This window comes from Salmo trutta, chromosome 8 (genome assembly GCF_901001165.1).
Source record: "Salmo trutta chromosome 8, fSalTru1.1, whole genome shotgun sequence".
NCBI classification, from domain to species: domain Eukaryota; kingdom Metazoa; phylum Chordata; class Actinopteri; order Salmoniformes; family Salmonidae; genus Salmo; species Salmo trutta.
The window spans coordinates 22,228,853-22,244,083 of NC_042964.1; the positions used below are offsets into that span (position 1 = coordinate 22,228,853).

Consider the following 15,231-nt stretch of genomic DNA (forward strand, 5'->3'; position numbering starts at 1 on the left):
ACTAACTCAGAGATGCTGCTGCCTACATTGAGACCCAATCACTGGACACTTGAATAAATGGATTGCTAGTCACTTTAAACAATGCCACTTTAATACTGTTTGCGTATCTTACATTACTCATATCACATGTATTTTATACCATCTACTGCCCCTTGCCTATGCCGCTTGGCCATCGCTTATCCATATACTTATATGTACATATTCTCCTTCACCCTTTTAGATTTGTGTGTATTAGGTAGTTGGGGAATTGTTAGATTACTTGTTAGATTTGTGTGTATTAGGTAGTTGTTGGGAATTGTTAGATTACTTGTTAGATATTACTGCACTGTTGGAACTAGAAGCACAAGCATTTCGCTACACTCGCATTAACATCTGCTAACCATGTGTATGTGACCAATAAAATTTGATTTGCATACTTCTCTAAACGTTGACTTACCAGCACCATCACCCACTTTCCCCAAGGCATCTGAACTTACTCTGTCCCTATGCTCAACTTACCCCGTACCCAGGGTAAGTTGTGCCAAGAGACAATTTTTTTGGGAAAGGCTATATTTTCAAAACTGTTATGTTTACATGAATTCTGGTTATTTCCAAGGATACAAAACATCCTGAAATATATGTAGATATCTTTGTTAGGAATATAGTATTTCCCTTGATGTAGTAATGCTGACTGTAAAGACTTGCTCAACTTACCCCACTCTCCCTTACTATTGACACCTAAAATACAAAGTTATCTAATGCATCCCGTTTTTGTTTGTTACAGTATGCTATATTTGTTCAAGTTAGTCACTGTATGTGATGTTTTAGCATCTGTGTGTTGAAAGCATTTGAATAATGGTGCATCAATAGCTGGCAACTGTTCCACACTGCTTCGCCTGCCGAGATATTTTGTAATAATTAACTATAATTATAATAATGAGATCATCATGCAAATTTGAGTTTCCAAACAGCTCAAGTCATTGGGATAAGTTGAGCCATTTTTTACATTCAGTATCACCCCGTCAAGGTAAATATAGTATTCTTTCTAACAAAAATATCACTATATTTTTCAGGATGTTGTATATCCTTGGAAATAATCATAATCCATGTAAATATTACAGTTTTGAAAACATAGCTTGTATAAAAAAGTGTTATTTTGGCACAACTTACCCTGGGTATGTATGGTGTAAATTGATCTGCAGGAAGTGGTAAGTTAAGCTGCCTATAAAAATCTGTACTGAATAAAATATTACCACAACCCTTTTAAAACCATGTCTATCTTTATTTCCCAAACACTTAGCAACAGAATTACAATCACTTTTTTCTCTTTTAATAATTTAAGCATATTTTTACACAGGCTAAATGCCTAACAAACACTTCTGTACTTTTTTAAACACTTTTAACATAGGCAAGGCCCTGTTGTTACCTCACATCCCAGTGATAATGCCTTGCATTACGCATGAGAAGAAAACACTTGAATTTGCTCAACTTTCCATTGGCTCAACTTACCCCAAGACAAACATTGACTATATTAGCCCACACAACTAAAATGATGCACTTTCATTCTAGATTTAGGACCTCATGTTGAAGCTTATAGAGACCACAACTGATGTATAGAACAATCTGAAAATGATCTACTTTGGTTTAGATACAAGCATCATGAAACCTCTAACACAATAAATTCATTTGACTTGGCGAAAATCTGTTTTTTGGACCTAACTTGCTTTTCCATGTGGTTCCTTCCTTCATGTACACCATAAAATTATGACCTCTTTCTAAATATTGGGTCAAATTATTAATTTTGTGTATGGTTTCCTAGAAACAGGGTGGCTCAATTTACCCCTTTGGCTCAAATTACCACACTCTCCCCTCTACCTTGCATGTAAGTCTCTACTAGAACAATTCCTTCCCTTCTTCCTTGAAGAAATCACTATACACTGCGTGCACAATTATCAGGCAAGTGAGTATTCTGATCTTATCATTATTTCTATTCACATTTTCGAACTCCAAACCATATAAACTTGAACGCTTATTGGATTTAATCATTTTCAGGTGATATGTATTTGTGTAAGGGAGGGAGGATGTGGCGAAAGGAATAACACCACATCAAGGTGTGCATAATTATTAGGCAGCCTCATTACCTCAGGTAAAATGGGCCAAAAAAATAGATTTAACTGACACTGAAAAGCCAAAAATGTAAAATGCCTTTCAGACGGATGCGACACTCTTTAAATAGCTAAACTATTGAGGCATGACCACCGGACAATCAAACGTTTTGTTGCGAATAGTCAACTGGGGCGCAAAAACGCATGGGGAAGAAAAGGTGCAAATTAACTGCAGAAGAATTAAACGTCAAACTACCAGGAACCCATTATCCTCCAGTGCCACCGTATTCCAGAACTACAACCTACCTGGAGTGTTCAAAAGTACAATGTGACAAGTGCTCAGAGACATGGCCAAGGTCAAAAAGACTGAAACAAAACCACCACTGAATAAGATTCACAAGTTGAAGCATCAAGATTGGGCAAAGAAATACCTGAAGACAGATTTTTCAAAGGTTTTATGGACAGATGAAATGAAAGTGACTCTTGATGGACCAAATGGATGGGCCCGTGGCTGGATCAGTAATGGACACAGGGCACCACTTTGAGTCAGGTGCCAGCAAGGTGAAGGGGGGGTACTGGTATGGGCTGCTATCATTGAGGATGAGGTAGTTGGACCTTTTCGGGTTGAAGATGGACTGAAACTCAACTCCCAAACCTACTGCCAGTTTCTGGAAGATTCTTTCATCAAACAGTGGTACAGGAAGAAGTTCTAGAAGGCCATGATCTTTATGCAGGACAATGCTCCATCACATGCATCCAAGTACTCCACTGCTTGGCTAGCCAGCAAGGGCCCCAAAGATGCCTGGATAATGACCTGGCCCCCTTCCTCACCTGACTTAAATCCTATTGAGAACTTGTGGGCCCTTCTCAAACGTGAGATTTACACTGAGGGAAGACAATACACCTCTTTGAACAGCATTTGGGAGGCTGTGGTTGCTGCTTCAGCGAAAATTGATCGTGAACAGATCAAGAAACTGACAGACTCCATGGATGGAAGGCTCATGGCAGTTCTTGAAAATAAGGGTGGCTATATTGGTCACTGAATATTTTTGAAAGGCCAAAAATGTTATATAATTGTACTTTTGTGTTACTTATCTGTTACACTTACTCTAAAAATTGAGAATCAACAAGTGAGTTGAGAGAAATTATTTTTGTAATTTAGTTGCCTAATAATTCTGCACACTAATAGTTGCCTAATAATTATGCACACTTATATATTTCCCTGAGAAAGACAAAACTCACTTTTCCTTTGTTAAACATTCAAGTTTGAGGTTAAATAACATTTTGGATTGACTGAGAGCATTGTGTTTGTTCAACAATAAAATTCATTCCGAGGAATACAATTTGCCTAACAATTGTGCACGCAGCGTACTGACTCGATTTGTCAACAGGTTAAAACTTTATTAAGGACATTTTATAATATTGTTATCCAGAAATTGAATGGAGGCAACCACAAACACTAGCTATAAAGCACAAATTGTATCAAAGATCTGTGAAATACATGAAATACGGTTAACCTATGACTAGTACAGTAGGCCACAAAAAGTAACACTACTCCATCTGATCATTGGAGGTCAAAGTCTTGAGCTCTGGCTTGGACTTAACCTTGACCTCAACTTCCTGCAGCTCCGTCACACTATTCCCATCCCCCTCCTTCCCCTTCCCCGACCGCCCCAGCTTGAGTGACAGCGGGGCTGAGGAACCACTCCGACTGGACTTTGTGCTGCGGGTAAAGGAGGCAGAGGTCCCTCCCTCGATGTTGGTGCCCTCGAAGAGCTTGGCCATGAAGCTGAGGCCGGCCTGGCGGATGTGGGAGCTGCCGGCAAACACGTACAGCACAGGGTTCACGCTGCTGCTCAGGAAAGCGAGCGCTGTGACGTTGGGACGGGCCACCGCGGCTGCTTTAAACAAACTGTCGTTACCACCAAGTAGACCAATCACCTGAGAGAGAGGGAAAGAGAGAGAGGCAAAGAGTTGAGAGGTAGATAAAAGAGAGGCAGATGGGGCTTATACCTGTTATTATACCTGTACGACACAAGAAATTAACTGCTTAATAATGTGCAGTACCTTGAAATATATTGGCAAACTCTCATACCTGTAAGATGTTGACCACGTGGTAGGGCAGCCAGAAGAGAGCAAAGGTGCCGATGATGAGGAGGATGAGACGGTTTCCCCGTCCCTTGTGCTGGAACATGGCCCTGCGTAGTCCACAGATGACGGAGGTGTAGCAGACGATGATGAAAGTGAAGGGGAGGAAGAAGCCCAAGACGGTCTCAAACAGGTACTGGAACACCTGGTGACCCACACTTTTCCAGTGGTACGACATGCAGATGGTCATGGAGCTGTTCATGTGCAGCTTCAGGTTACTAGGTAGGTAGGTAGGTAGGTAGGTAGGTATGGAGGGAGGGAGGGAGGGAGGGAGGGAGGGAGGGAGGGAGGGAGGGAGGGAGGGAGGGAGGGAGGGAGGGAGGGAGGGAGGGAGGGAGGGAGGGAGGGAGGGAGGGAGGGAGAGAGAGACATTTTACAACATGAAGTAGACATGATGGGTCTCATGGATGTTCCCCAGGACCACAGTGTGACTTGAGGGATGCAGCCATACTTCGCAGGTTATTAGAGAAGTGTTTAACAGCTCAGGAACTACAAAAAAACAGCCTGTAATGCAAACAAAAATCTTCAGATCGGTATTGAAGAATGATAAGCCTTTTTGTTAGTGTAAGTGTATTTTAATATTTCCTCTCTCTCATGCCTCTCTCACACACACACCCCATACACATAACCCATACACACAACCCCACCTGCGATAGAAGGCCATGGGCAGTGCCAAGACGAAAGCCAGCACCCAGATCCCCAGTAGAACAGCCATCAGGGTTTTCTTGGTCCTCATCCTCTGGGCCAGGAAGGGCCTTGCCACGGCCAGCCAGCGATCCAAGCTCATCAGGCTAATCAGGTAGATGGACACGTTCATGTTGACACAGCATAGGTAGTGTACCATTTTACAGGCCACTGCCCCGAACTCCCAGCCTCGCCCGCCTGCCAGGAAGCGCAGGAAAAGCGGGGAGCTTAGCAACACCAACGCGTCGGCCACGGCGAGGTTTAAGACGAGCAGGCAGGTAACTGACCGATGCCTCACACGGCACAGCACCGACCACACAACAAACAGGTTACCGGGGAAACCGAAGACGAATGCTAGGACCAGGATGGAGATGCCGATCTGGTTTGATTGGTGAGAAAGGAGAGGAGGCGAGAGGAGAGGGGGGCTGGGGGGGGCAGCGGAGATGGAGAGGTCTGATGCCATTTAGGGAGGGAATTGAAGAATCTGTGGTTTGTAGAACTTTGGGATTAGCAGTCCTCACTACTGTTGAATAGAATGACCAGAGAAATAAGAATTAGAACACATGGTATGAAATATAGCTCTATGAATATAAGAGAGAGAGAGACACAGAATGAGAGGACAACAATGGATATTACACAATTCCTGAAGAGAGTATCAATCAAATGTATCCATAAACACTTTTTCATCAACATACAGTTGTCACAAAGTGCTTTATGGTTATCCAGCCTAGACCACAAAGAGCAAACAGAAGCTCTGCTTTTGCTACTGGCATAGTTCAGTAAAGGCACTTGCAGAAGTTGTACACACGGGGAAAACGTTTGGTAGCCTAGGGTTTGTGAAAAATGTGGCCTTTATAAACGCATATCATGCAATTCTACATAATTTTAATCAAAATGACAGGCTACTTTGACACTAACAAAGTAAGAATCTGAGATCAATAAAAACGACCTTGTCTTCAATACATCAATAGGCTAGACCTAGGTGTGTGGAGACACATACTGTACAATACCAGGAGGAAATTATAATCCTAAAAAAGCTTTCCAGGTTCACTCACTGGCGATGTGCTCGTGGTAAAACGTATCTCTTGTTTTACTTGGTAAACAATGCTGTTTGCTCAATAGGCCTATTTGGAAGTTGAAAACTTGGTAGCCTACAGACAGAATAGTCTTCTCTTTTCAACAGAATTAATTTGCTTTCCAACCTGTATTTTTGCCTATTTTGGCTGCATGACTGACAGATTTTCCACACGTTCCCAACTGTAAACTGTTTTGGCTGCATGACTGACAGATTTGCCGCGCAATCCCGACTGTAGGCATGCCTGGTGATTGCCCAGCTAGCAATGAGGAATCGGCCCAATTGATTGTATCAGCCCAGGAATCGGGTGTCAGACTCGGCACGGAATCAAAATGAATGACTGCCCAGAATCGGCCCAAGTACATCGGGCCGTTTCCATCTACCGGAATTCAGCCGACTTTGCCATCATCTTACCAGAATCCCCCCAGAAGCAGCCCGATGCACATTTAAATAAATGTATACAAAATTACCCGATTTAGTCATTTTAAATATTCCCATTATACATACAAAACATCTTGTGTCGGAGGAAACACCATACACCTGGTGACCGTGTCAGCGTGCATGCGCCTGGCCCGCGATAGGAGTCGCTACAGCGCGATGGGACAAGAACATCCCGGCCGGCTGGCCAAACCCTCCCCTAACTCGGGCGACGCTGGGCCATATGTGCGTCGTCTCATGGGTCTCCCGGGTGCTGCCGACACGGGTCTCGACCCAGCATCTGTAATGCTTATCAATTGCCCTGCACAAAGTATCAAAATACTACACAGGACTCTTAAATAATTTTATTTAAATGTTAATTGTATTTTTTTTATCACTGAAACAATGACAAAATATGGAAACATTTATTATGAAATGTTAATTATATAAATCAGCCGTGTAATCATCTGCCAGAGAGTAGTCCCAATCGGCCCGAGCCCCAAGTAATAAATTTGGGCCAGATAACTCACACCAGAATCGGCCCGAGCTCAATCCCCACATCCTAGGCATAAGTAATACTGCCGAAGGCGGCCCAGACTCGAGCCACATGACATAGGGTGGGTCTGACTCTCAGAGGAGTGCCCCAGCTCTCAGCCGGAATCGGCCCAGATCCACTGTGCTAGCTGTGTGGGCTACACACAAGCCACAACTAGGCGATTTTGTTAAATAAACTATTAAATCATCTGTGGCCAATTTATAGGCCTACACCTGATGTAGTATTCGGAATTATTTCTGAACTGAGAGCAGTAATTCTATAATTTTGACAAATGTATTACAATTTATCAGGGGTGCAGTGGCACCTCCAGAATCCTTCGCGCACCTATGATTCTATAAGGAAATAAATGACAAAGTGCAACACTGGAGAGATGAGAGTTGCAGGCTCATGTTTATCAGAGTAGGTAGAGAGAAAGTGAATCTCATTGTAGTTTTGTTAAATAAAGGTCAAATAAAAGAAGAAAAAATTGTGCGAGATATAGGCGAGCTACTCTCTCTCCCGACAGCAATGGTTACACGTTGTTCTATATAGGCTACAATGTTGAGCAAATCAAAAACCCGGTCCAGCCCAACAAGAATCAATTATCAGGCACGTTTTCACAATACATTTTTTAGGGGGCAGCCAGGAAACTGCCATAGGACTCAACTTGAATTAGATAAATGTTTACATTGCAAACAGTGGAAATCAGGGCTGCAACTTTGGTTTTATAAGTGGGGGGGGGGGACATAATAATGCAAAAAATATATATACCTTTTTTTATGAGGAAGATCAGCTTTAATATTGCAGATAGATTGTGACTTCCATCAATGTAATTGTCCGCATCATTTCCAATCCCCCATATATTTTTGGGTAAATATATACAGTACCAGTAACTGTCCGAACTTTTATATATTTTCCTTTATTATTTTTCTCTAACCCTACCATCCCTCCCCTACCTGGAGTAAACTAATGGACAACAACACTTAGGCTTCTACTTCCAGCTTAAACATACTATATACATTTTACGGACACAGTATATTTTACAATAGTTATCTTTTGTTTGTTTTTAGTCCCATCCTTCAGCTCCAAACAACCCCTCCTATCTATCTGTGAACACCATCCAGTTTTTCGATATCTATTTGCCATATATTTTTCAACTGTGCTGTGATGTTTTACAAAAGTTCTGAACCTTTCCTATTCTCATAGATTCGACATATTGTAAATAAAAAAAAAAAGATTTTTGCTCAGAGTATTATTATATTATTGATCGATTGACTATTACTTTTTAAATCACCCAGCAGTGGTATTTGTAGTAGAGAACATAACTTGACAGGGGTCTGGGGGCCCTCCCATTTTTTGGGGCATCTAAAGCGCATTTCTACACAATCTAATATGACCCATTTCCCTTCTAGCATTCTCAATGTAGAACAACAAAAAGTAAGCAAAACTTCCCACAGTCATCAAGCTAGGTAAGTGATTGACTGAACTAGATCCATGATAATTCAATAATCAATAGCCTAACAAATGAACAACTCTTACAAATAAAGTGCAAAGACAACTTTTGATTGTCTTTAAGACATCCTCTATAACAAATTTCAGCCAGACCGCCCAGCCAACCCGAGCCGCCTACACTCACGACACCACCAGTCTCGTCAATAACTGAGTTCTCTCCCCAACACAGCTTCCTTCACATCTTTGTTTATGTCTCAAGGGAAAGGTTTGGAAAACAAAGGCAGAATCAAAACACACATACACCTACACATTAAGACACAGAAACAGTGTACCCTCCATATAAATCATATCATAGGCCTAATAGTACTGTAGAGCTCTTTTCACTTGTACACAATATAGCTGGGTCACCCCGTCCTGCCCCTAAGGGTCCACGGCCCTGTAGCGCCCCAACCCAACACACCCCAATCAGCTTTGGGATCTTAGTGAAACATTCATTATTGTTTTCAGAGGTGTGTTAGGCCAAGGTCAGAGTGACAACAGTACAACAGACCCCCAGGGTCAGGACTGAGCGGCCCAGCAGCTAGGGATTGCCTAAATCTCCTCTGACGTGGACATGTTTTCAATACAGACTCCTTTTGTCGTACAGTATTCCATATAAGGCATCCAAATCTTATGAAAGTTGCACAGTATACCCTTAATCTTAAAACAAATCTAGTGATACTGTACATAACTTGACATTTGTTCCATACATTGTGGAAGGATAACTAACCTTCCAATTAATGGCAATGCATTTATTAGCCAGAATAAATGCTAGGTTACACAGTTTCGTCTGATAACAGTCTCCAGTATCAACATTTCCAAGCAAACAAAAACATGGAGAAGGGAGAATCTGTAGACTTGCTGAGATAAAAGAACATAGTATTTGGCAGAATTCAGTCAGCCTTCACAAGACCATAACATATGCAAAGATGTCTTCTTTTGTGTTTTACACCTCCAGCAGAATAATAGAATTTCTGAGTGCATGATATTCAGTTTCACTGGCATATAGTACATGCTATGGATGGTCTTAAACTGCAGTCATTTATGTGTGAGATGATATGAACATGACTGGGCATTCTAACAGATCTGTATTCTCCCATCATTACCAGTAGCGTCTCCCAGGTCTTCCTCACATTTTTGTTTTGTGTCATCGGGAAAAGCCTCCATCAACCCTTGATACAGTTTGGAAATCAACTTTGGAAGTTTGTCAGACTGCCTTAAAATAGCATCTGGCTTGTCCAGTGTTGACTGGACAGAGAGAATAAAGTGTTGTATCTCCTCACCTCTGTCACAGACTGGTCGTCCCTGGCTGCCGAGACTCCTGTCACCATCTGATCCTCCTAAAATGAGGCATGACAAAGAATTACCTTGGTGTACATTTATACATAATATTACCCAAGAATAAAATCAATGGTTCAATCATTGAAATTACCATTATTCCCAGATCCCAGACTGTAGCTTTAAACTTCATCTGCTGTCCTGTAGCTACTGTAGGTCTACCCATAAATTCAAGATGGAACTTTGTATCATTCACTGAATATACTGCAAAAATTCACCTGTGCTCCGTAGACTGGTCTTCCCTGGCTGTCTGACACTACTGGGACCCCTGTCACCATCTGATCCTTTTAAGGCATGATGAGCATAGTGTTGTGTACTGACTGCACTAGAGGGCTGCATTTCCGTGGCATGCCTGCGGGTCCCGATTTTTCATGCTGCAGGCGGGAGCGGGCGGTCAGACAACTTCTTTGGGATTAAAATATTTTTGTTGTCCCACAGATTATTTTGAAACAGTCCTCTTTCTGCTTTGTATACATTAGCCTACCTACTGTATGTGTTAGCCTAAAAACACATTTTTTGCATTATTCATACATTCAGAATCCGGTGCTTCACCTTCAGTAGCCTACCTCCCCTAGTTGGGCATGAGAGTTCAAGTGTGCCTAGTATGTGTTGTCTCGCTGAAATAGTAGGCTGCCTACATGGGTGGAGAACCACGTGTCAGTTAACTTGAATATGAAATTAACTTAAATATGATTAGACTGTAGTTTACTCCAGTGTCTGCTAATAAATATTGATAATGAAAAGAAGTGGAGGGCGCTCAACCAACACGAGTAGAAGTGCAATCAACAAATGTAATCATGATTAAAAAGGCACAACAGGCACATAGGTTAGTCTACTACGGTGAGTGAGCGTTGTGCCTTTTCATTTTCAATAAGTATGGAATACCCATTTATTTGTCTCTGCCTGCAAATCATCCTCCTAAAAAGGTAGGCGTTAACCTACAGTACTATGCAAAACGTAGGAAGTGTAGCTTATTCATTCACCTCAGTCGACAGGGGATGAAACATTAACTAATGTTACATGTCAGTTACAATACTAGGTCAGCACTGCGAATAAACACTAGTTTAGTTTTTTTCTGTTAAGTTAATGAGCAGTTACCTTGCCAGGAAAAGGCACATCAGTCAACTAAAGAGTAGCCAGTTTCTGTTCCTTTTACAACTCGGTGAAAGAGTGCAAAGCATACACTGAACTATACTCAACTCCCCTGTGCTGGTCCAGCTAGCCTTCCAGAAGCTTTGCCTTCACACAGCCTGGCAGCCCACACTGTGGTGTCCACGTGGTCCTAAATCCAGTCGGATAAACACTCCAAACAGCCTACCCGGCAGTTCGGAGGCATCCGCATGGTCCTAAAGCACACCATTGCCTTGTTTTATATCACATTCCAATGATAAAACTGTCACTTGTCCCCCGTGAAAGTTGCACCCCTGGTGGAAATGATTTTTCATGCCATGAGAGTTACCGGATCCTGGCAAATGGGTTCCAGAATAAAACAGTCCCAAATTGAGAGGTTCCGGATCCTTTTCCGGCAAGATCTGGCTCCAAATAAGCACTGGACAAAGGCCAGAGGGACTTGTTTACAGCTAGGTCCCTGTGGCTGTATTTCCATTAAGCACTAATAGGCACGCAAAGATCATGTACTTATCTTCAACACATCATCACATACAGTCATACATGCACATGGACATCATCACATCGTCACAAACAAGGGAAAATGAAACACACCTCCCCTCCGAAACGTTTCATTCTGGACACTATACACAATGTTTGTATCAACAAATATAAAAAATGTATATTGGCTTCACACTTCACAATGCTGACCTTTATGAGCTGGTTCACTTGTGGAGTTATCTTCGTTTTACCATTGATCTTCTCAGAGCAAATCCACAGGAAGTGCATTTGTTGGCTATTTTGTAAATGTTTTATCTGTCCGTCTATCTAACCGCCCGTCCGTCCATTTGCCTCCACGTCTCAGTCTTCCTTCTCTCCTCTCTTTCCTCACTCTTGTACTCCTTCTGCCATTATTGCATCATGTTCTTGAACGTAAGAGAGGGGAAGCACAGGGGATATGACATCGCCACAAATAAGGAAGGAAGTCTGTGCTCATCCCATTTGACCATGTTCAAATGCGATGATATCCTTCTGTTCCAACCTGGTCATTTATGTTGACCCATCCTATTGCATTAAGCATATGCAATAACGTAACGTGTCATATATCCGTCATACTGTAAAATATCCATTTGTCTTTGTAGTCTGTCTGCCTTACTCACCTGCTTGCTCTCCTTATTTCCCATCCCACCGGGCACACAATGGGTGAATCAACATTTCTTCCACGTAATTTCAATTAAATTACATTGAACCAACATGAAATAAACATTGAATTGATGTCTGTGCACAGTGGAATATTTCAAGTTGGTGGGAATTTAGAAGAATGTGGGGTTCCCTGTGTGGTGGGAGAGAGGGGGACCTGCTTTGATACTGCTATTCAATGAGATGTTTTACTTTGTTGGCATTTGGAATTTTGCTACAGTTGAAGTCAGAAGTTTACATACACTTAGGTTGGAGTCATTAAAACTTGATTTTCAATCACTCCACAAATTTCTTGTTAACAAACTATAGTTTTGGCAAGTCGGTTAGGACATCTACCTTGTGCATGACAAGTAATCTTTCCAACAATTGTTTACAGACAGATTATTTCACTTATAATTCACTGTATCACAATTCCAGTAGGCCAGAGGTTTACATACACTAAGTTGACTGTGCCTTTAAACAGCTTGGAAATTCCAGAAAATGATGGCATGGCTTTAGAAGCTTCTGATAGGCTAATTGACATCATTTGAGTCAATTGGAGGTGTACCTGTGGATGTATTTCAAGGCCTACCTTCAAACACAGTGCCTCTTTGCTTGACATCATGGGAAAATCAAAAGAACTCACCCAAGACCTCATAAAAAAAATTGTAAACCTCCACAAGTCTGGTTCATCCTTGGGAGCAATTTCCAAACGCCTGAAGGTACCACGTTCATCTGTACAAACAATAGTACGCAAGTATAAACACCATGGGACCACGCAGCCATCATACCACTCAGGAAGGAGACGCCTTCTGTCTCCTAGAGATGAACATACCTTGGTGCGAAAAGTGCAAATCAATCCCAGAACAACAGCAAAGGACCTTGTGAAGATGCCGGAGGAAACAGTTACAAAAGTATCTATATCCACAGTATAACAAGTCCTATATCGACATAACCTGAAAGGCCGCTCAGCAAGGAAGAAGCCACTGCTCCAAAACTGCCATAAAAAGCCAGGCTACGGTTTGCAACTGCATATGGGGACAAAGATTGTGCTTTTTGGAGAAATGTTCTCAGGTCTGATGAAAGAAAAATAAAACTGTTTGGCCATAATGACCATCGTTATGTTAGGAGGAAAAAAGGGGGGGCTTGCAAGCCAAAGAACACCATTCCAACTGTGAAGCACGGGGCTGGCAGCATCATGTTGTGGGGTGCTTTGCAGCAGGAGGGACTGGGGCACTTCACAAAATAGATGGCATCATGAGGATGGAAAATGATGTGGATATATTGAAGCAACATCAGTCAGGAAGTTAAAGCTTGGTCACAAATGGGTCTTCCAACCGGACAATGACCCCAAGCATACTTCCAAAGTTGTGGCAAAATGGCTTAAGGACAAAAAAGTCAAGGTATTGGAGTGGCCATCACAAAGCCCTGACCTCAATCACATAGAAAAGTTGTGGGCAGAACTGAAAAAGTTTGTGCGAGCATGGAGGCCTACAAACCTGACTCAGTTACACCAGCTCTGTCAGGAGGAATGGGCCAAATTCCACCAACTTATTGTGGGAAGCTTGTGGAAGGCTACCCGAAACGTTTGACCCAAGTTACACAATTTAAAGGCAATGCTACCAAATACTAATTGAGTGTATGTACATTTCTGACCCACTGGGAATGTGATGAAAGAAATAAAAGCTCAAATAAATCATTCTCTCTATTATTGTTCTGACATTTCACATTCTTAAAATAAAGTGGTGATCCTAACTGACCTAAGACAGGGAATTTCTATTAGGATGAAATGTCAGGAATTGTGAAAAAAATGAGTTTAAATGTATTTGGCTGAGGTGTATGTAAATTTCCGACTTCAACTGTATGTATGACAAATAGCTAAATGTTGCCAAAAAAGTTTTTAAAAATCATCTCCCTCCATTATCATGTAATATTTCTGACAGTCCTCTCCTTTTTCCCTATGAGCTGATTCATGATGCATCACACACACATTCAAGTTTTAGGGAGGAAATAGCATGTTGGGTGTTGATCCGGCAACAGATTATATACAAACAGTTGATGATTGAAGTCTATGTGCTGTCTATTTGGTTGAACTAGAACTGAAGTAGAGTTAAATATTTACAGGATGTTGATGCTGTGTGAATTTGTAAATGTAGCCAATATATGAGAACTCTATTTCTCAAATGACGTCATATCCTCCATAGCACACCACTTGAGGCAGCTGATCATTTAAGATCAAGACACTGTTTTGCCCAACATCTTCCCCTTTTTCTCTGACCACCATGTATCTGTGACAGCATGCGAAAGAGAGAGTGAGAGAGAAAGAGAGGCACAAGAGAGAGTCAGAGCGAGAAGGAGAGAGAGACTACAAGACAGAGTATTTTGTATATTTATGTTGGATATATATATATATATATATATATATATATATATATATATATATATTATCTGGTTGCTGTTTGACTCATCAGATACTTCCATGCATGCAGTGGCCTGTTAGCTGTGAGAACAGGTTTCAATATGACAGGTTACAACCTGAGGCGAAATATGCCCAATAAATATTACACATGAATGAGAGGCAGAAGAGATAAGAGGTATTTCATTATTTGCAGCATTTTTATGAATTATATCTTGAATTTTTAGAATCCTTAAAATTGACTTTTAAGTTTTAAGGTATTGAACAGCATGGATTGTGTGTCGCTGATATGATTCTTTATGCATGTTGATTCATTTTGATGTTATTTTGTATACTATCACAGCTTATTGTGAAATAGACACAAATTACTTATTCGAAATTCATGACAGGTACATGAAAAACTGTACTTTTTCATGTGTGTTTCATGATTTTCATCACAACACATTTCATGTGTATTACACTATTTTCTTTTTCACAACGAGTACATTACACAAATTCCAATTTGTTAGCTAGGCTAGCTAGGTGGCTAACGTTAGCTATGCTAGGAGTTAAGGTTACGGTTAGGGGTTAAAGTTAGTGTTAAATTTGGGGGTTAAGGTTAGGGTCAGGTAACATGATAGCTAAGTAGTTAAATGGTTAAGGTTAGGTTAAAGGGTTAAGGTTTGGGTTAGTGGAAGGGTTTGCAAAATAGTTGCAAAGGTGCTAATTAGCTCAGATGTAAAAGTTGTCTATGTTGAGATTCAATCCCGTAACCTTC

At 41.3% G+C, this 15,231-nt stretch overlaps 1 protein-coding gene across 2 annotated transcripts; it reads right to left on the minus strand.

The window, feature by feature from the left end:
* Window positions 1-3,460: 3,460 nt before the first annotated feature.
* Window positions 3,461-12,336, minus strand: LOC115198480 (leukotriene B4 receptor 1). Of its 2 annotated transcripts, none has more exons than XM_029760448.1 (5): window positions 11,591-12,336; window positions 9,718-9,774; window positions 4,880-5,439; window positions 4,180-4,450; window positions 3,461-4,025 (listed from the first exon to the last, which is right to left on the minus strand). In XM_029760448.1, exons 3-5 carry the CDS (start codon window positions 5,377-5,379, stop codon window positions 3,636-3,638), a joined length of 1,161 nt encoding a protein of 386 aa, XP_029616308.1. In that variant the 5' UTR covers window positions 5,380-5,439; window positions 9,718-9,774; window positions 11,591-12,336; the 3' UTR covers window positions 3,461-3,635. The 2 variants fall into 2 exon arrangements, with proteins under 2 accessions (XP_029616308.1, XP_029616309.1); XM_029760449.1 differs by lacking the exon at window positions 11,591-12,336 and adding an exon at window positions 9,991-10,012.
* Window positions 12,337-15,231: the final 2,895 nt, after the last annotated feature.